This window comes from Caloenas nicobarica, chromosome 6 (assembly GCF_036013445.1).
Source record: "Caloenas nicobarica isolate bCalNic1 chromosome 6, bCalNic1.hap1, whole genome shotgun sequence".
Taxonomy (NCBI): Eukaryota; Metazoa; Chordata; class Aves; order Columbiformes; family Columbidae; genus Caloenas; species Caloenas nicobarica.
In genome coordinates this window covers 3,263,773-3,286,134 of record NC_088250.1, presented here as the reverse complement: position 1 = coordinate 3,286,134, position 22,362 = coordinate 3,263,773, and the positions used below count along the sequence as shown (strand labels likewise).

At 43.7% G+C, this 22,362-nt stretch overlaps 2 protein-coding genes across 2 annotated transcripts; one reads left to right on the top strand and one right to left on the bottom strand.

The window, feature by feature from the left end:
- The first annotated feature begins 1,622 nt into the window (after positions 1 to 1,622).
- On the top strand, positions 1,623 to 14,032 carry COQ10B (coenzyme Q10B). The gene is made up of 5 exons (XM_065638355.1): positions 1,623 to 1,824; positions 5,633 to 5,779; positions 7,201 to 7,393; positions 9,901 to 10,002; positions 11,827 to 14,032. The coding sequence occupies exons 1-5, from the start codon at positions 1,736 to 1,738 to the stop codon at positions 11,992 to 11,994; spliced, it is 699 nt and encodes a 232-aa protein (XP_065494427.1). The 5' UTR covers positions 1,623 to 1,735; the 3' UTR covers positions 11,995 to 14,032.
- On the bottom strand, positions 13,759 to 22,300 carry HSPD1 (heat shock protein family D (Hsp60) member 1). Its single transcript, XM_065638354.1, has 12 exons — positions 22,187 to 22,300; positions 21,434 to 21,609; positions 19,199 to 19,451; positions 18,562 to 18,644; positions 17,874 to 17,969; positions 17,481 to 17,574; positions 16,872 to 17,040; positions 16,434 to 16,533; positions 15,689 to 15,934; positions 15,164 to 15,338; positions 14,456 to 14,634; positions 13,759 to 14,364 (listed from the first exon to the last, which is right to left on the bottom strand). Exons 2-12 carry the CDS (start codon positions 21,605 to 21,607, stop codon positions 14,212 to 14,214), a joined length of 1,722 nt encoding a protein of 573 aa, XP_065494426.1. The 5' UTR covers positions 21,608 to 21,609; positions 22,187 to 22,300; the 3' UTR covers positions 13,759 to 14,211.
- Positions 22,301 to 22,362: the final 62 nt, after the last annotated feature.

The following is a 22,362-nucleotide window of genomic DNA, read 5'->3' as shown; positions in this document are numbered from 1 at the left end:
TTATGATCGTGGCATTACAAAAATAGCATTAAAAAAAATCTCTGTGGTCATGCAGTACAGCTCCTTCTGGTGTATCAGAAAGGTCTTGCATCTCTCTGGTGTTAAGTATTAATTTGGGCCACTCTTCCTGTCAAAGTTAGTAAATGCAAATCTCTTTTCCAACAGCAGATATCAAGCAAGGTGTAAGAACTGTAATTCTGAACCTACCAAAGGGACAGAAAAGGCAAAACCCCCCTCAAAGTACCCTCAAATATCTGTTATCTTGTATTTCTCAACACACTTTCCCTGCATTCAGCATTTAACTGATTTAACTAACATAGCTTTACACCGGACCTAAAATTCTAGTTGCATTTAATCAGTGGGAACAGGTTCATCACACAGTTGAAGGGACATTGTTGACCATGCACCCAAGCTGTTTTTCTAGCCTGATGCAACCTAGGCATGTGTTCAAGTTAAGAACGTGTAAATACTGTAAAGTTTTAAGGCTCAGTTCAACATTCCCAGTCAAGAGCTGAGCAGTTCATCAGGTACTAAATTACAAAAAGAAAAAAAAAATACTGTTGTATGGAAATAGAATTTGCAGACTTACTTTTAAAGAACTTACATGTAACACAATATAGCATATGAGATGCATGATGAGATAAATGATACTTAAACAGCAGTTGTTCAATTGCAGGATAGTTGTAAAACACACTTTGCTCATTGAGGCTGTATTTGAAAGGCGAACTATGAGAAAGCACAAGTTAACAATTCAAGTGTTCTGTTCCAATTTGTATTGGAGACTGAGGGGTGACTCATTCATGGGGATCAATATGGAAAGGGGGAGTGTCAGGAGGATGGAGCCAGGCTCTTCTGGGTGACAACCAGTGGTAGGGCAAGGGGCAATGGGTGCAAACTGGAACACGGGAGGTTCCACTTAAATTTGAGAAGAAACTTCTTCATGGTGAAGGTGCCCGAGCCTGGCCCAGGCTGCCCAGGGAGGTTGTGGAGTCTCCTTCTCTGCAGACATTCCAACCCGCCTGGACACCTTCTGTGTAACCTCACCTGGGTGTTCCTGCTCCGGCGGGGGGGTTGCACTGGGTGAGCTTTTGAGGTCCCTTCCCACCCCCGACATTCTGGGATTCTGTGAACCGATGCCCTATGATTACAGCCAGCTCTGTGGAGGTACTGGTGAGCTTTAATGACGCGGGTTACTCTCAACTCCAGCCCGCACCGAGCAGCGGCAGGCTGAGCACCGCAGCACCACACACCCGAGGGAGCAGCCCCTGCGGAGGGGAGGGGAGGCGCGGGATGAGGGGCTGGCACGCACCGAGGGGGAAGGACCTTCTGGGCCGCCTCCACTGCGGGGCGGGGGGGAGCTCCTCTTACCGGGGGCTCCGGCAGCTCCTTGCGCCGCGGAGGACCCGCAGGGGGCCGGGGACGACCCGCAGGGGGCCAGGGAGGACCCGCAGGTCCCGCCCCCGGCGCGGCCCGGCCTGTGGAGACACGCGAGGAAAGAGGCGGAACCCCCTTTGCTGCCCGCGCGCCCGCAAGCCCAATTATAGCCGTGCGCGGGGCTCGCGCGCCGCCGGGCCAATCAGGCGCGAGGCCGCTCCCCTCCCCCTGCTCGCGCTGTCTCGTGACGCCGGCCCCCGCGCGGCGGTAGGCGGGGCGGGGGGCGCGGTCGCGCGGCCCGGCCGTTAGGCAGCGCGCGGCGGTAGGCGGAGCGGGGCAGCCGGTGAGGAGCGGGGCCGAGATGGCGCGGAGCGGCCGGGCGCTGGGCAGGGCGCTGGCCCGGGGGCTCGCCGCCGCCAACGCCGCCCCGCCGCGCACCGCCGCTGTCAGGTACGCGGGGCGAGGCGGAGCGAGCGCGGGGATGACAGCTGGGATGACAGCTGGGATGACAGCCGGGACCTCGCCGCCGTGTTCCGTCCCGGGGCCCCGCCGCCGCACCGCCCCTCAGAGCGCCGGCCGAGCGGCCCCGGGCCCGGGGGCGGGTGGGGCTGTCTGAGGCGCGCGGGCCCTCAGTAGGCTCCAGAGTGAACGCTGCCCGGGGGAAGCTGGTGGCTCTGGGGAAGGGAAAGAAGAAACTTGTTCCCGGTGAGGGTGCCAGAGCCTGGAGCAGGCTGCCCAGGGAGGTTGTGGAGTCTCCTTCTCTGCAGACATTCCAACCCGCCTGGACACCTTCCTGTGTAACCTCATCTGGGTGTTCCTGCTCCGGCGGGGGGGTTGCACTGGGTGAGCTTCCGAGGTCCCTTCCAGTCCCTGACACCCTGTGATTCTGTGAAGGGGAGAGGGACCCCGCGGCCCCCCGGCTCTGCATTCTGCGGTTCAGTAGCTGTTGGCTCCTTCCAACGCGGGGACAGAAGAACTAAACGATTTTCAGATTATAAACTTGCCTCTTTGCTTGAGCCAGTGGCATAACTTTGAGCAATCCATTAAAGAAACGAAAAACCGAGTCAAGTGCCCAAATGTTTTCCACTTCAGAAAATGCAACAAGTTGCTTGTCTCCCGATCGCATGTAACAACCTGAAAAACAAAACGTGCCTTGGGAGAAGAGCTGATCTGGTAACTGGAAGAAAATGAACAAGCAGATGAGAGTGTAATCTGAAAATCTTAAAAGAGGAGGAAAAAAGTTCACCTGTTACTACTGTTATGGCAGTGGTGCTCTGTTTCTTTGTTAAATTCAAAGCCTTACTGTCATCCTCATAAAACCAGTGAAAAAGCGGAGTAGAGGTTGGTTCAGGATGTCAAATTTCAAGCAGTCATTTGACATAACTGTTACTGTGCAGTTGTATCATCTGTCATTTCACTTGGGCCACATTTCTTTGTGGTTTAATTTTTAGGATGTGTTTGCAATAGTTCAATCTTGGTAAAACAAAATCGCTGCTTTTTAAATAGTATATTAGAGTGCTGAACTGAGGGCAAAAATCAATAAATGGGAAGGGTGGGCGGATAAGGAAACTCATTAACTGGTTGCAACCTTAGTTTCTAGTGTAAGCTGCGAGGATCTTGGCAGCTGGCTTTAGAAAAGTGCGAGCTGAATCCAGACGGATGCCGCGTGATTTGTGGCCGTGAGCCAGATGCTCTTTACCTCTTGCAGTTGTTGTCGGAGCCTTTCCTGTGCTGAGCAGCAGACTTCAAGGACTCGGGTGGTAAATTGGCCTCTCGCACTTATTCAGACGGAGATACTAATGAGGATGCTTGTTGGCAACACTCGTTTTTTGGGGATGTGAACAGATGTCGACAAAGAATTTGAATGAGATGGGCTCATACAAGTGAAGATGTCACCTTATGGAAGTAGCAGCTGGGAATAACAGTAAACACAATTGCCCCGGTCAGGAGTGGGAGGTCCCTTTTTTTCAAAATTAAGTTGATCTTTAGGCTTTGAAAATTTTGTAGCTATTAAAAATAATATGAATATGGATCATGTATGTACATTTGCCATACACTGGTAAATGCTTCCTTTTGGGGTCACGGCAGTCAAGTGATACTGCGATCACTGCCCAGATGTTCAGAAGAAGCAGCGAGTGGCAGAACTGAGCGATGCTGTATGAGCAGCAGGGGTGTTGCTGTCAGAAGATAAATGGGTGGATGGCATGTCTGAATTCTTCTGCAGCCTTGATCAGGGTCACAAAACACGTGTGACGGTCCATCGAAATCTGTTGCTTTTGCGGTTTCTTGAAGAGGTTTGCTTTCCTGAACTGGGACTGAGCCCAGCATGTTCTCACAGCATCTGTTTTCCTTCAGATAAAATTGGGAGAGAGGTGAAGTCTCACCATGTTTGTTAGCGTTATAACCTCTCTTAACCTTGCCTTCCTTGACTGGCAATATAATTGTGAAAAGAACTTCAAGGACATTGTCTTACAGCAGCTAAAAGATAATAATCTTTAATAATAACCTGCAGAGATTGTTTTTCAGCCTTGTAGCTGAAACAAGTCTAGATAAAATTGTGTGAAACAATATACCAGTGTAGCGTGGCAGTAAAAAAAACAAACCAAGAGAAGGAACCTGGCAACTGGTTTGGACTGTGTACCACATGTAACCCCAGGTGGAGAAACTAAAGTGACTTCACTCTCCGGAATGGGGTCTGGTCCAAACATTTGAACACTTTCTATGAATTTGGGTGAGGCAGCTACAATATTACTGGCACCCTTCCAGCATTTCTGTCAAAGCAATGCTTTTCCTTAAGAGTCTTCTCCAGACTGTGTGGAAAAATACAGACTATGTCCACATCCTTTGAGATACAGTTGCAAACATTTGAAGAGCTTGATCTCTTAAGACTTTTAAAGTCAACCTATTCTTTCTTAATTTCGATACTGTACTTCTGTTCCATCTGCAGTAATTCCTTTTCAACTGCAGTGATTACAATCTGTGGTGTCAGTCATCTTGCTTTGTATCACAGTTGCTTATTTATTTTTAAAGTCTGTGCAGACAGCTGATAGTGATGAGTATTTTCCTCTAAACTCACTACCAGTTAATTATCTGCCTATCTCCTAATACAGGAACCATACAAGCTGATGTGGTCAGTCCTGGGTTATTACTGTGTTTCTTCAGAATTCAAAGTTATGTTGCTTTTTAAAGAACATGTTACTAATAATTTCAATTGTCTGAAATTGGTAACTCTAATTTCCTAGACTACTTCGGTGGTTAGTAAAAAATGCATCTATCTGTTCAGTATGTTTAAAAAAAATCCCAAACAACCCAAACCAATCAAACAAACCACCAAACCAGCCTGATGTTGAATGAGGAAGTTTGGTTCAATTTTTGACTATGTGAATCCCGGAGTATTAATAACAGTCCTGATAGTTTCATTAGAGAAAGGGCAGAAAAAGACCTTGGCTGCTCATCAGCTTCTGTTTGTAGAATCACTGACAGCAAATAGGGGCATTTTTAGCTTTCTGGTGCCAAAATTGAGAGCTTTTGAGGTAGGATTTTGCACCTTAACTGAGCTGATCTAGGCAAAAATCAATAATTTTGCAGAACAGAGCTATTAATCACAATATTGGTTAGATGTGTAGATGTTGACAGAGAAGACTGAGGTGCAATCTTAGAATTACTAATGTTTCTTAAAGGTTTTGTTAAGTTTTATTTATGAAAATACTGCGTCAAAGGTTTTGCATTATATTTTCTGGAGGAAATTTTGAAATCTAGGCAAGCGATGCACTTTCTGAAAGGACTTTCAAAATTAAACTGTCTTTTGAAGAGAAGGAAGGATGGCAGCAGAGGATTACAGCAGATCCAATTTGTTATCTCCAGGTGGAACCTTCTCTTTGTGTATTCCAAAAGGGTAACGTATTGCACACTGTGCCTTGATTTTGCTGTTAAGAAAGTCTGTTCTGCAAATTAAGTGCATATGAGGCTTGTACATGAACTCAGGCTGCCGCGAAGCAAATGTTTAACGGGGCCCTTTGTATTTTACTCTGCCAGTTACTTTTCTCGTGACTGGGGCTATTTTTAGTTTCGCCTAAGGGGAAAAAAAAAAGTCCCCCTTGTATTTTTAACACTTCGTATACTGTTACAAGCCTTTGTTTTTCCATCTGACTCTGACATTTTCTGTAATGTTATACAACAGACTGTTCATCTCACCTGAATGTGCTGTTATTTATTTTGCTGATACAAAACACATCTAAAAGCATTTTCATTGTTGCAGGCACTTGGCTTCCTGTGGTATTCTGATGACCAGAACTTCTCCTTTGCAAGTACCTCTAGTGAGCCATACCTTTTCAAGAACTTTCTTCAAGATTGCTGCACCACTAGTCAACAAAAGAAAAGAATATTCTGAAAGAAGAATTATAGGGTTTGTATAGAAGTGTGGAAAGAGACTTTGTGTGCTTATCAATTTTGTGTTTGCTGTGATTAACCCAAACCACTAGATGTTCAAAGACTGAGCATCCCTGAAGACACATGTCCCTGTGACTCTGCTCAACTGGAGACTACAAAGGAGTTTTGACTGTCAGAATTTGTAGTGATCAGGCTTTTCCAGTCTGAAATTGAGTATAAAAAAAATGTAGGAACCTGAACCCCTCGCCCCATAGAAAGAAACAGCAGAAATAACCCTTCTATTCTATGACAAAACAAAACCAACCCTGAAAGGGAAGAATTCACATCTGGTGAAATGGTGAAACCAACAGGTGTGAAAATTGTCACTTTGTTCCCTTCTGTCCCAAATACATGCTAGTGTTCGCACTTACATTATGTCGTGCTTCTCACTTCTTGAGATTTTCTTCTTTAAGAGAAGGAAAATAATTAGTTGTGTAATGAAGAAAATTAGGCACATTGAAAAAGATTTTGAAATTCTGCTTGCCTTAAAGCTAGTGGGACAATTCCAGGTCATTTAATGAAACTCGGAACTGCCCCCAGTCTCTGGTCCACAATAGTACAAACTATTTGTTAGCGTAATTTTTTTTTACTATGCTTAACATTGCTTTATGTTAGTCATTTCAAAAGAGCCTTTGTCCAATAGCACTCACTGTTGAGTACTGTTGACCATATGCTTCATTTTAAACACAGATGGAATTAAGCGTGTGCTTCAATCCTTTTTGGTGTCAGAACTAAAAGTTAAAAACCCTAGCTCTGTAATACTTTGCCACATTACAATAGAATCAACTAAAATATTGCCATCATATTCTTTCATGTGATTTCAATATCCTGCATGAGCAGGAAGGCTGCACAAAATGACCTCCAGAGGTCCCTTCCAACCTCAGCTGTTCTGTGAGGTTTTTCCAGTGCACGCATTTTTCACTTAATTGTTTTTATTTGGGCTAAAATAAGGGAAGTGGTGTTCCTCTATTTAAACCTTATGAAATACAGTACTTTAGTTCTGATACACCTTTTCTTAGTAGCCATGAAGTGTAGATTATTTATGTGGAATGTCTAAGCGCTACCTAAATGGAGACGCTGCTGTACTGGAAAAACTGTTTTTCCATTTGAAATGTATGTGTATTTACCTGATACTGCAGAAGGTAGCAGACTGCAGGTTCACTGTTCACTAACTGTACTATTGGATTTTGTGTGGTGTTTTGCATCTTTATGCAAAGACTTTTCCCCGTTTATTACTTTCCCCCCCCACACACCTTTTTGATTTCCAAAACCAGTGGTAATGTTTTCAGGTGACTGGATGTTCACCTTGCAAACTGCCATTTATACCATCTTCGAAACTTTTTAACACTGAATTTGAAGTTAATACCTTGTAAATAATGTTCATGTTTCTGTTCCCAGGTATTCTATGCAGGAAATGTATGAAGTTGTTGCTGTTGTGGAGAATTACAAGCTATTTGTTCCTTGGTGTAAGAAGTCAGATATCTTATCGAAGCGCTCTGGATACTGCAAAGCACAGCTAGAAATAGGATTCCCTCCTGTAGTGGAGAGATATACGTCAGTTGTTACCCTAGTGAGACCACATTTAGTTAAGGTAACTAATTTTTTTTCTTAGCTGTAACTTTCTGTAAACTTTTTCTGGTGAAATTCAAATTCATTAGTGCTTCAAAGCAAAATTGGTGCTGAAAGTGCTTTGTGTTGCTTTTGTTTAAAGACTTGGGTTAACTGGAGAGAATTTCAATGTGCTTTTAAAGCATAAGCTGCCAAATGAGGGAGGAATTCCTTTTTAATGTCCCTTTTCTGAAGAAACTAGCAGCCATTAATTCACCATTTTTGTTTGGTTTTGTTAAAGTTTTGTCCAAGCCTCTCTAAATGCAAGATTAGTACTGACTTTAAAGTTATCTTTGACAACTGTAGCCTCTGGTGCCTTAGCAAAACTGGTATCGGTCATTACTTTTCTTCTGACAATTTTAACTCGCTAATATGAGAAGTCTTTAACGTAAGTGTAGGATCTGCTGAAGAGCTTGTTATTCAGTGTATTGATAAGATAGAAGGGTAGATTTGAAGTCCATTTTTTAGAATTAATTTGTTCAGAATAGAAGCAGTTGTATTTCTCCTCCTTTCATCTTTTCAAGAGTGATAATTGAAAACATCAAGGGAGAAATTTTAAATGACGTCTGGATCTTCTGACTAGTTTGCCTTATATGTTCAAATGTGTTCTGGTTAGGAACAGATTCCTTATAGCAAAACTACTTCTCCCTTCCTGTGGCAGATCTTGACTGGGTTTTGGAATAACTAGTGGAATTACAACAGTCAATTGCCATTCAAGATAATTGTTTGGATATCGTGTTTCACTATTATTTTCTAGGCTTCCTCTTAAGAGACACCGCTCAAAACAGAAACTGGGTTTCTCAAGTTCAGAGGAGACATGAATTGGAAGGGGAATATGCAAAGTACATTTATTCAAAGCACTTAGTGACTCTAGAAAGAAAAAAAATTATCTTTCTCCCTTTCTTAATAAAGTTGAACAGCTACAGTGGAAAATCTGCATTTTACATGCTGGCTGCTTTCCCTTTCTACTCTTCCCTGACAAGACAGGCTTTTTTCTTTCACATAGCTGTTAGATTGGCTTACTAACTTTTTTTCCCCCCTCTAATTCACTCAAAAGGATTTCTTGTCTCAGAAAAGACCATGAAAGTGGCGAGGAGAACCATTTCTTTAGATTTCCTCCTCCTAAATGTAGTAGCCTTTTCTCTGCTGGGATTATTATTCCTAGAAGTTTACATTACGTTCCTATAACAGTAGGAACATTTCTAGAGAAGCGACAGGAATAACTGGGCAAAGGCAGCTGGCATGCTGGTCCAGCACAGTGTGCTACCGCGGGCCGCAAAACAAGCAAGATTTGCTCCTTACAGCAGGTGCTTGAGCAATGGAAAAAAAAATCAGGAGCTCTTACCGTAAAGCACAGAGTGAGTTTGCTACTTATAAGGCTGGGAGCAAGAGGGACACGCTGGCAGTTTTCCCGTTCTTCTTGCCCTTTTGGCAGCAGCACGAAAAGCAAAGCAAGGCCAGTTCTTCGTGTCCGATCTTCCCTTCACTCCTCCTCGTCTGTTGTAGAAGTAGCAAGAAACTGCGGCTTGTTCCTGGGCAGAAAAATGTAGGTATTTTCTGTGCTGCTGGTTAGCCTTTTGAGATGGCTTACCTTACCACACAACACCTGTGCGTCACAGGTAGTGGTCTTGGAGCAGAGCTGCTGTGGAACAGTAAGAACTTGTAAAAAAAGGTAAAAAAACCCCACAAAACACAAAAGGTACAGAAATTCTCTCTAGAAACTCCAGGCCAATTGAGGTTATGTGTTTGGATGATTTTGAATCAATCTTTTTTCTCTTATAGCCACAGAAAATTAGCTAAATGTGCTAAACGCAAAATGAGTGAAAATCAGGACCCTGTTGTCATGAAAACTATGAAGCCAACTATTGCAAATACTTTATTTAGAGGAGGATTGCATGCATTAGTGAAATATGGCTTGCCAGTAACTAAAAGCCAGCATTGAAGCTGATTATGAACTTGAACTTGTAGTCTTATTGACTTTGTGGTGGCTCTTGATCACAATAGTATCTTGTGACAGAAAATGTTTGGAGTTTGTCTTAGTCAGGTTTGTTTTGATGCTAAGCATTCCTATAGCCCAAGGCTACCAGTCTGTATATCAGACTGTATATCAGACTGGTATAAAATATAAAATATTCTGCATGTATGACGAAAAAAGTAGACAAACCCAGTAAAAATCCATATCTTTTGCTTACAGCGGTGTTGTTCTAAATTCTGGTAAATAGCATTAGCATTATTTTTATTCTGTGCATCATGCTAGAGGTCTGTTTTATGAGCCTCAGTACAATTTTTTTCCCCTCTCCCTTAAAAGGAATTCAATTATTTTGTCTTAAATGACTCTGTCCAAATGGGATCTCATCCTGGCTGCACTAAAACAATAACTATGCCACGACTTCCACTGTCTAACAAAATACAAACACAAACTTTAGTAATAGCGATTTGTCACATCTGTAAAAGCCTAATTGTAGCTTGACTTCTTAAACTTTATTTTAGGCCTCTTGCACAGATGGAAAACTATTTAATCACCTGGAAACAGTGTGGCGTTTCAGCCCTGGGATCCCTGGTTATCCAAGGACATGTACATTGGATTTTTCAGTAAGTATTGTAACTAAGAATTCCACATGCTAGGAACAAGGTATAGAAACAGTGTTTCTAACTGTGCTTTTTTTTTAAATGCCTGGTATTAATTTTTAAAAATACATACACACAGGAAAAAAAGTTATTTTTAGTCACTACTATCCAAAAACCCTTTTGCAAACTTTTAGTATATGGAAACCACTACACTGTCCTTTAGAGACAGGAGTTTTCTGTGAGTTGTCCAGACATCAGAGAACAGTCTAGGGATTGGTATTTCTTGCTATACAATTCTGATCGTGCAGAAGTTTTTAGACAGTCAAATACAGAGGGAGAAATAACAAACATACTTTGCCATTATCTCCTTTAATTACTCTACAACTTAAGTGCTCCTGGTACCAGAAAGTAGGTACTCTCCCATCTGTCCTATTTGGTCTGCACTTTGATCAGTTTAATTTCCTGGCTTCCAATTTTTCATGTATTTTGAGTCTTACTCCTTCCTTCTGTAATAACAGGTTTAATAGATTTTTGCTGTCTTAATGATGGGATATCACTGCAGCTCAAGACCACAGCTCTTTAAATGCAGTATCTGATTTAGTCTGTTACTCCTAGACAAGTTGTTTTCCACTCAAGTTATTGCTTTTCCATTTTGTCTATTTAGTCTGTCATCACATTTTTTCTTAAATTTTATAGTCTGTAGAGTAGGTGTTGCATTGAGCACATAACTGAGGTTCAGAACAGGCTACAAAAGTACAGAGAAATGAGTTGATCCTGCTGCCATCTACTGGGATACTCTGCTTTAAAAATTATCTTCTGTAACTATGAAAAAAACTTTTGGATTATTTGTAAACTAGCGCATGAATCTCCTTGGGTTAGTAACTTTCAGCTTATTACTGTATTGCACTTTGTACAGTTGAACAGTAAAAATGAATCTATAAGCACGCAAAAATACATTTCTCGTGGGATTTGCCAGCAACGTTTCCATGTTATTTGCTTGTGGTATTTTAATTTATCCAGGCAAGTGAGTACAGCAGGGAACTTTTCTAGGTTGGTTTCAGCTCTTAAATGGCTTAGTATATAGACTAAAGCACAATACTCTTTTTACCATCTGCGAACTTCATAAACGCGTATCATACCTCAAGCTTTTACACAGTTACTGAACATGATGCCAAACATGACAAATCTCAGACTTTCCAAAGGCACATTAATTTTCCTCATGCTTGAGGTCAAGCAAATATAAATGAAGCTACACCTGGCTCATAGTCCAAGTAGTTTAATTACTTGTGTGCTACTGTTTCGCAGTTAATATGCGTTGCATAAGCAACTTCGGAGAAGCTGTATTTGCCCCATTTGGCATTTAATCTGCTGATGCCTCAGGAATGACAAAAATACTTGAATCTCCATCCAAAAGACATTCTATAGCAGAAGTGATAAATGCACAGAAGACAATGTGTTGCTTTTCCTAAAAACGGCTCCAGTTTACCTGTAAGTCTGCCGTTTTGCCATGCAGGATTTTCTTCAGACAGCTTTTCTCCCCAAGTGAATTCTGTGTACAAAGTAAATAAGTTATTTGTCAGTAGCTTTTCATTATCCCGGATATCTTACTTCCATTCTGTGATGCCTCATTTATTAAGTAAAATACAGTTCTGAACAAAAGAGAGTCTTCTGACCATGGAATAAGGCTTTTCTTCACAGGCACACTCACCCATCGTTCAGTTTTAGCTGTTCTTTCTCCCACAGCTTACTTGCAAACTGGAGATCCTTTCATGGAATCTTCTATTTGTAACAGCATTTTACCACAACAGTACCTACAGGAGAAACAATCATCTCTATTTTCTTGAACAGGTTTCTTTTGAATTTCGTTCACTTCTACACTCAAAACTCGCTACGCTCTTTTTCGATGAAGTGGTAAAGCAGATGGTGGCTGCCTTTGAAAGAAGAGCATCCAAACTGCACGGCCCAGAAACAACCATACCTCGGGAGCTAATGCTTCACGAAGTGCATCAGACGTAAAAGGAATAATTGTAACAACCTCCATCATAAACTCATTTGTACAAGAGGTGCCATGTCCTCCTTCGGGGCATCTATTTCATGTCTGAGCTTTGTGTGTGACTTTATACTGTACAAACTCACCCGTTCAGCCAGATGTATATAGAATGTTCAAGCTACAGTCAAGTGTTACCAGTAACAGATAACTGGCAGCTACTGTAACACAAGGTATCTCAGGCTGCCGTTTATGAACTTGCCCATCACAGCGTAAGTTCTGCCTTTTCCAAGCTTACAGCTTTTTTTTTTTTTCAGCATTGTAACATATTAACTCCAGTTTAAGTTATTAGGAGCGTGAATGTAACTTAACAGCATCAACTCAAGCCAGGGAAGCTGACATTCTGGCTTTGGGGAGTACAGAACAGTTTGTGCAGCAGGTGCTTTTAATCCAAATGAGTGACAAGCATGAGGCTGGAGCCTCCAGCTGCTGCTTTCTGCAAGGAAAACTCAGCCTGAGCACTCCTGAGTTTCCAGGAGTTAGATGTAAGGGCTACACAGCTCAGCTAATGCAAATAGTTCCCGTTCCAACAAAGCTTCAAGTCAATAAACATTACCTCTGCGAGTGCTGGGGCACGGATGCACAACCGTCTGTCTGTCCTCTGCTGGCTGCAGCCCGAGCACCCCAGGGACGCTTGTCACTAAATCTGACAATACAGCTCAACTTCAGTTCTTAAGAGTTTTTTCAGTACCATACTATCGTTTATTTAATTAGTCCATTACAATTGTTCCACATCTTGATTGAGTTGTCAGTAGTTCTATTCCTTACATTAACATTCTCTTTCCAACCTCTGAAAAAATGTAAATGAAACAGATTGTAACTCCTGGCTGGTGCTCTCTTTAGTACATCTTACCAAAACCAGGCGGAGGTCCAGGGCAGGCGTTGAGGCTGGTCCTTGCTCCCAAGTGTCTGCAATCTGCATGGTTACTAAAGAATAGTGCGTTAAATTACACAGGAAGGTGTGTTTCAGGCCATTTAGATACTTTTCCGAAAGAGCAACTGAAATTTCACAGGTTGTATCTGTGAAGGATAGTTCTTACTCAAGGTAGGAAGCTGGGCAAAGTGTCAGCTGGATGAAGAGGTCAGTTTTAAAGCACTGAGAAGTTTGTAAAGCGATTTTGTTTGTGGAGACAGATTAACATACCCAAGTTTGGAAAGCAGAGGTGAAAAGCAGGCAGAAAAGACTTTACACATCAATGGCACCAGCTGTATCAGGTTGAAAAAACAGTAGGTGGCAAACAAAGCCATCTTTTTAATGTTAAGTAGCATCTAGTGCAAAATAATTAAATCCTGGAGCACATTACCAGAAAGCTGGAAGTCTCAAGTCAAAGAGATAACCAGACACTACACCTGAGCAAGAGAAGTATTAAAACTCCACCCCCCCAACCCTTTGTTAGCAAAGCCGACCTGTTTGATCCCACAGTGCTGTGGAAGATGAACACGGAACAAGCACTACAGACCTGGCAAATAAAGTCAGTGCACGTGCCTTCTTTTCATAGCATTGTTTAATATGCCAAAGAACTGCAGTGTCAGTTCAGCTTAGGTATTTCTTAGCAAAATTAAAAGTCACTTGTATTTCAGAGAAACATTCTAGGCACAGGAATGTTTCCTGGAGGGAAATGACCTGTCATTTCCAAGCATGTGTCAGATTTCTAGTAAATCTTAGAAACAAGGGGGTGGGTCATGGTTCTCCTGTGACTATGGCTTTGTGTGCAGATGAATAAGGTGATACATTTTGTAACTTTTGAGCAGTTTGTTTTATTACATAAAGGTCACATAACTGTATCATTGCCTACTTTGTACACAATTGTCTAGTCTCACGCACAGTGGCTTCCAAGTTCTTCCTAGTACTGGCAAGCACCAATGAATTCTGAAACAGAATATCAAGTGCCTTAATTAAGTTTAAATCAGGACCTTGGGTAGATGGATCTTGCACCCAGTTATCAGGAATGTACAAATGTCTTTATTCAAAAAAATACAAAATAAATTATCTGTAGGCATGGACAATGACTGTAAACAATTACGTGTGTGTTAAATGAAATCCGGTAACTGACGGTTACAGTGATTCTTTTAAACACCAGCCTCACTTCAGTCACCATCCACCCTCTTGCACTGACAGCTGAAGGTTTTGAAGTCAGAACTGTCAGTCTCACAGCACAGCTCATGATGCATCCCCGGCCCAGGAATTAGAACATGCCCCCTCCCATCCCTCCGCCCATCCCACCCATTCCTCCCATCGCCGCCTCCTTTTCCTCCTTAGGAGTTTCAGTCACCACCGCTTCTGCCGTGGATAAGAGAGACGCAACACCCGCAGCGTCCATGAGGGCGGTTCTCACAACCTAAAAATAGCAAAGAAACAACTTAATGCCTGCTGACTATCACATGAGCTGGGAAGAAGGAAAGCTGAGAATTCAGACTATTTTAGGTTACCTTCGTGGGGTCAATGATTCCTTTTTCTACCATATTTACAAAGTCCCCGAGCATTGCATCGTAGCCAATTTCTGCTGGACTCTGCAGGATTTTTTCAACTATTAATGATCCTTCAACACCTGCATTCTTTGCAATAGTCATTGCCGGGATTTTCAGTGTTCTCTTTATTATTTCAATGCCTGGAACAAAAGGATGTTCAGAGTTACACATTATATACGCTGCTCCTATTGCCAAGGCACGGAATCGTGCTGGAGATCAACACAAAAAAGGGAGAACCCTCTGAGCAAGAACATAAACTCTTTTTACAAGTCCCAGGGAAAAAAAGTTCTCTGCTACTCGGCATTTGTCAACAAATGAAATCATTGCAGGCCATTCATGCTTTTGCAAAAGGTGGTAAGGAGCATTATTACTGTAACAGCACAAAGCCTGTTCGCATTTGATGTGCCACGCAATCTCAAACATTCTTAGATGTTCTGCCTGTCTGCAATGGTTTAACAGTCAGCTCTTCCTCTCATGGTTGGCGATTCTTTGCAGGGGGCACTGCTGCTTTCATATCCAAGTGAAAGCTCCTTCCCACTGTAAAGCAGAGACTGCCAGACCCTTGGGATACGAGGTTCTGAAGATTAAGTAGCTAAAAAACCCACTGCAGACAATCTGTAGTTAAAAGCCTCAGGACAGAAGCAAAGTCTGTTCGAGTAATTTACTCACCAATTTTCTGATCTTCGTTGGCTGGAGCTATGGTATCCAATGCTGGAATGCAGCGAAGCAAGGCGCAGCCACCGCCCGGGACGATGCCCTCCTCCACAGCAGCGCGGGTCGCGTTCAGGGCGTCCGTCACTCGGTCTTTCTTCTCGTTCACTTCAACGTCACTCGTGCCACCAACCTACAACAAAACAGGCCACACGTCAAGGTCCACGCAGGGAGCCCATGCGAGAGCACTGCTGGCTGTGCGGCGCAAAATTCAACAGCAAACTCGAACCTAACCCAAAATGGCCAGGAAGGAAAGCTGTGCTCTCCATACCAGCAGTGTTCTTTTGTACCTTTGCACTCGAGAGGCTTAAACGTAGCTTTAGTTGATTATTTCATCGAGTTCATAATACCAAGGTGTAACGCTGTAAGAAGCCAAATTCCTGATCCGAATCAGCTGCTAAGATGACAAGACAACCCCGCAGCAGTAATTCAGATCAGCAATAGAGGACTGACACCACCACTTTCAGAAGTTTAACTCCTCACCTTCAACACTGCTACTCCATCAGAGAGCTTGGCCAATCGCTCGTTCAGTTTCTCTTTTTCATAGTCGCTTGTGGTGACTTCTAGCTGCTCAATGATTTCTTGAATGCGTTTTTCAATTTGAGCCTTTTCACCCTTCCCCTTTAGAAGCATGGTGTCATCTTTTGTCACAATGACCTCTCCAACTTTGCCAAAGTCATGAGGCTGAATATCTTCCACGTTCAGGCTCAAACCCTCTTCTCCAAACACCTGGAACAAATTACGTGAAAAGTTGGAAATCTCAACTTCTCCATATTTGAAGTGTGTATATTAAAAAAAAAGAAGTATAAAGAGACAGCGAGTACAAAAAATGAAAAAAAAATCCAGTCTATTCCAAACATTTACATTTGCCATACTCAAGTCTACGCAATTGTGAGACAATCAGTTTTCTGAAGTGGCAAGAAGGTTTTGCTATTTCTAAGGAATTTCCTTGATATTCCTCTTTCACCTTGACAACCTACACACCAGTTCCCTGCAGCATGTAACTTCTGTCAGTTGAAAGGACATTTTGGTTGGTCAGGGCTGTATTTCATAGCAATAATCAATATCCGCATGCAAGAGAAACATTGATATTCAAACACTAGTTACATTTTTGAAAGGACACAGCCTGAACACAGCAAGACATGGACTTAAAAATATATATTATCTTCCTCCTTTAATACCATTAGCATTTCTTCAAACAAAAATCCAATTAAAAATCATTACTTACAGCACCACCAGTAGCAATCGCCATGTCCTTAAGCTGGTTTTTCCTGTTGTCACCAAAACCTGGTGCTTTTACAGCAACCACCTGAAGACCAACCTTCAGTCTGAAGAGAAGAAATGAAGAGAGCAACATTCCACGTGTGTTCAGAGAATGAGTCTAATGGCTAAAAACCAGCCATTTCAGTACTGCTCTACCAATCAAACAAAGAGACCTTCATGAACCGCACTGGTTTTACTCAAAAAGGTAGCAAACCACTGAAATTCTGTCTGAACTGATGCAACTCCGTACAAAAGTTGCTGTTTCTTTGGTACTGCTAAGAGGACAATAGCACTCCACTACAGCAAATTCAAATATATGCTTTTGTGTGTATTCCTTTTGAAGGATGAATACACACAAAAAAAGCAGCAGTATTTCTTTAAAAGTATGGATTTTAAGCCTCACCTGTTCAAGACTAGAGTGCTGAGAGCTTCTCCATCAACATCTTCAGCAATGATGACCAAAGGTTTGCGGTGAGAATTGGCAATTTCAAGAGCTGGAACTATGGACTGTACACTAGAAATTTTCTTTTCACTGATTAAAACGTAAGCGTCTTGGAATTCACATTTCTGCCCTGAAAAACACCACATATTATCTGAACAACCCGACTGCAACAACATATCAGGCATTCTCTTAAACCCAAGGAACTACTTTGGAGCAACTGTTACCACTTTTCAAGGGCATTAAAAAAAAAAAAAAAAAAAGACACAAATTGTTTTCTCCAGGACTCCGCTTTCAATTGTACATTGTACTGGAGTGTGGCAGAACCAGCTTGATGTCAGCATGGACACCATCCTCACTTAACTGAGAAGAAAAACCAAAAAACCCACACAACCAACCAACCCACAAACCTCAAGTTTTCATGAGTTAAATGTTTCTGACGGGGAAGGACCCGCTGCTGTCCTGTTGCCGTGGCACGTTGTATGACATTGTGAAATCTTTGTAACAGGTACCATTATTTCTAACTTACACAAGCCAATGTGAGGTATTTGACATGAGTTACTGGTAACTCACCTTTGGTTGTATTAATAAAATATGGAGAGATGTAGCCTCTGTCAAATTTCATACCCTCAATGATTTCCAATTCATCATTTAGAGTTTTTCCATCCTGTTTAGATGCAAGAAAGTCTGCATTAAAGATCCCTTGTTTACTACCAAAAGCACAAATACATGCTACACGCAACAGAATAGAAGGCTCTGAACCATTTATCAGTTTTATGCACTTCCCATCCAAAATAAAAGAGGGGACAGCGATCAATCCCTGATTGAAAGGAGCTCTGGAGGGAGGAATCACAGCACGATACTCTATGTGAGCAGCAGCAGCAGCAGCACAGGCCACAAAAGCCAGTCCTGGCTGCAGAAGAGCCAGCTGCCTCACACCTGCTCTGTGTGTTGGTCAGTTCTTACCTTCACAGTGATTACACCCTTTCGCCCAACTTTCTTCATTGCATCCGAGATTATATTCCCAATTTCTTGATCTCCATTTGCTGATATCGTGGCAACCTGAAAGAGTACGCCATTTAATATCATGTCGTAACACAAGTGATTTGTTTCCTCACTAGGAAGAAAACCAGAACAACCATTTTCAGCGCTTGCATCCCCTGCCAAGCCAGGGCAGCACCTGTGGCACCCGCGCCAGGACCCACAGACTGTGTGAATCCGCAGCCCTGGGCAGAAACGAGCCACCGAGGCCACCAGACGCAGTGCTTGGGACCCAGCAGGGCACCCACCTCAGCCTGAACCTCCCACACCTCTGCCATCCCCTCCCATCCAAAACCGCAGCTTTGCTCTTGGCAGGTCTTCGCAAGTACACAAATTTACGTTTTAAGACCACATTTTGGAATGAAACTGGAAAATGAGAAAAACCATCTACTTCTGCGCTAACTTCCAGTAGTGCAGCTGAAGGCAGAACACTGGGAATTTTAAATAACTCCAGAAAATGAAGAGTATTCAATGAAACATACCCTGAATCTTGATATATTCTCAGTACAAATACTCAGGTGTCATACCCCTACAATACAGCTCCGTTAAGCCTGACTTCCCAAGCCTTTTTCTAAAGAACAGCTATGTAAAGTTGGCTTAATTTTTTTCTAACCTGTGCAATTTCTTCTGGAGTTGTAACAGGTTTCGACAGCTTCTTCAGTTCAGCTATGACAGTATCAACTGCAAGCATCACCCCTAAAGATGAACGGAATACTCGTGAGTGAATAAAACAAGGTATACAGCACAGAAAATAAAACCAAAACCTATCAACCAGGTTCAGTTTCAACCCAAAGTCAACATTGCAAAAATGCATCAAGTTAGCACGTTCAAAAACAAGTCCCTGGCAGTTCTAATTCCATGTTGTCATTTGTACACCTAGCAATTATTTTTGGAGTGGGTGTGATGTACTTTACCTCATGATCAAAATTTGTGGCAAATTTATTCACATGGCACCAGTAAATTTATATACTTATCAGAAATTAATTCGATGCAGAAACAGCTTTAAATTGAGTTTGCCTCTGATCAATTAAACAAGTTAACTGCATATAAAATAGTGAAACATTTAGAAAAATGAAGAATTGTTCAGATTAAGATCACACAAACAAGTGGGTTCTCTACACATTGCTCTTCATATAAAGCTTTACATGGCTCTTTAAAAGAAGGCAACTTATTCAAGAAGCCCGTCAAATTTGGGGTGTGAAAAGATGACATTAAAGCTTGAACATTAAAAACAAGGTAAAAAAAATTACCCCTCCTGATTTCAACTGGATTAGCTCCTTTGCTGATCTTCTCGAAGCCTTCCTTGGCAATAGCCCGTGCAAGCACGGTCGCCGTGGTGGTACCATCTCCCGCCTCTTCATTTGTGTTGTTGGCAACATCTTGAACTAACTTTGCTCCGATATTTTTGTATTTGTCCTTTAAGTCAATTGCCTTCGCTACTGTCACCCCATCTTTTGTCACTTTGGGACTTCCCCAGCTTTGTTCAATAATAACGGTTCTTCCCTAGGGCGACAAAGAACAAATATTAAAGCCACATAATCCACAGCACATTCCTGTAAAAGTTCAACTGAAGATTAAAATCCTTTTCAGCAGCCCCAGCTGAACAGAAACATCCCCCTGCATCCAGCTTGCACCTGGGACCTTTTGCCAGCGCACACATCACCAATGTTCTACAAAACTGGAAAAATGGCTCCAAGGTTTTATGTTTTCTTCTTATGATAGGCTCAGAAACTGGGGCTGCGCTGGGGCGGGAGCTCGGAGCTGGGGCTGGAGTGGGGTCCATAGACCCCACTCCAGCCCCAGCTCCGAGCTCCCGCCCCAGCGCAGCCATGAGCTTCAGTTACTGATGTTGAACTTGTCGGAGAGCTTACATAATTCTAACTCCGGGCTATAAAACAATTGTGCCAAAATAACGCATCATTTGACTTCTTACTGCTGCTTCATTTTGACCTGCACTTCTCCCAAATCGAAAAGCGGTTTGATGCTAAGCAAACACTCTCTGGAGAATCCTGCTAAGTTCCTCGTGTAGCCTCTCCTTGTTTTGCCCAATTCTGTTCTATATTTTAACGTGGCCTTATTCCAAATGTTTGGTAGCTGTGAAGACAGCAGCACAACAAAATTTTCTTATATCCCATCACGTTAAAGGCCTTAAACCCTTTTTGTCTGTGTTTCTGAAAGGACCACCACCAATAAACACACATGCATTTGGAATGGGCTTGTGTATCAAGAACCCAAGCACCCACATAATCTAGTTCTGACAAAGCAATCACTGTGTTGGCAGCAGCATCAAAAGATTGTGCAAGATCACAAGCCACATTTCTTTAAATACAGAACAATGCCAAAGGCACATTCCTCACCAGAGTGGTATTTCTTCAAAAAGCTGGAAACAGAGTCAGGTATCACAGTACAACTCCTACATTTGCACAAAGACGTGCAGAACAGCAGACAAAATGAGAACACTGGAACAAGCCCTCCCGGGTTACACTAAGTTGCATGAAGAACTGACCTTTAACCAGTGCATGAGAACCGCGCTTAGGCATTCACAAAGTAGCCAGATCCAGGTAAAAAATGAGTTAAATTAACTGACTACACTTAAACTTTGTTCATTTATGGAAAGCAGCCACCGCTCGCTCGCATCACTGTTCCTTAACCTTCATTTGCTCAGCTTATGGCACATTTGCCTTTGACTAAAGCTAAGAGACCACAAAAATGTGCAAGAAATAGATGAATGGATTTTGCAGAGGCCAGGCAGTCTCGAGAAGAACTACTGTACATATGCTGTTATTCTATGGAACAGATATTCCTATGAGCCCAAAAAACAGCGTCTCTTCCTTCAAAAGGATTCTCATTTGAAGCCTTACTGCACGTTGCATGACTGTGCAGGATACACTGAGAACTTCCAGGGCATCATACACTATATTCTGTCCTATAACCAACCCCACCGAATGGCACCGCCACCAATTTCACTTACGCTGGGAACATTTACACCAGCCAACTGAAAACCCAACAGGACACTTGCAATGTTTCTTTCACCTTGTTAATACTAAAATGCAAAGGGGTACAAAATTGTAATTTGTTAAAAAAAAATTTAAAAAAAATCACATGCTATTTAACCCACCTCATAACGTAAATAGTTAAATGATCTAGTGCATTGTTACAGGCTATCAACTGAGCCACTGTAACCCATTACACACATCCCCTTCACCTTCAAACTGTTTAAACAAACATTCTGCATCTTTCAGTGATCTAATCCTTTTTACTTTGTTACTGTGAAAAGCACAGGCGCTATTGTCACGGCCGAGGTGACAAAAACGAGAACATGGCTGCTTGCAGCACTCTGTCCATGCAGCTACAGCCTCGCGTTACAGATCTGCAGATGGCAAACGCGCGCCTCAACCAGGGCAAAAATAACAGCTGGTTCCTGCTGCGGCATTTTCAACCAGGTCAAAGCATCGACAAGCGATGAATGCAAAGTCTTGCATTACCTTTGGCCCCATGGTGACGGCTACAGCATCTGCTAGGAGATCCACTCCTTGAAGCATGAGAGCTCTGGCGTCTGCTCCGAACTTCACATCTTTGGCGTACGCACGTGTGAGGTGTGGGGCGAGCGCTCTGGACACCGGCCTGATCTGGCGGAGCACTGCAGGCAAACGGAGCATGTCTAAAAGATTCAAACAAATCCAGAGGAAAAGACAAGCGTTACGGGTTTGCACAGTTAATTCTAGAGTAAAAGAGGAAAAAAGGATTCAGGAGCTAAAGCGAGTGATCGGGAACTTTTAGTTTTTCGGCTGGTTGATAGAAAAAGATGGAAAATCGCAGGGCGGTGGAGCGCGGCTCTCGGGCCGGCCCGGGGCTGCCCTGCCGCGGCTCCGCACCGAGCCCCGCCGGGCGGGCCCCGCGGAACTGCCGCGGCTCCGCACCGAGCCCCGCCGGGCGGGCCCCGCGGAACTGCCGCGGCCGCGCTCGCCGGGCGCTGCGGGGCCTGCGGCCGCGTGTCCCCGCCGCAGGACGCGCTCAGCAAGGTCAAGGGCCGCTCGCCCCCTGCCGCCCGCCCCGCCGCGCTGCACCGGGCCCGGCCGCGCCGCCCGGCCCGCGGGGCTCCCAGCCCACCGGCGGCCGTTACCCGCGCGGGCACCCCCCGAGCGCCAACGGCCGCCGCGGGGGGAACGGGCGCGGCGGCGCTGCGGGCGCCCCCTGCGCGGGCCGGGCCGGGCCGGGCCGGGCCGAGCCGAGCTCACCTGCGGGGAGCAGCAGGCGCCTCCGCCGTCCGGACTCGCGGCTGAGCGGGCGGGTCTGCGCGCAGCGGCGGGAAGGCGCTGGGCACTCACCGCCTCGGCCCCGCCCCCGCCAGCCAGCGGCCCATGTGGGGCTCCGCGCCGCCCGGCCCGGGAACCGGCATAGCCGCCCGGCCCCG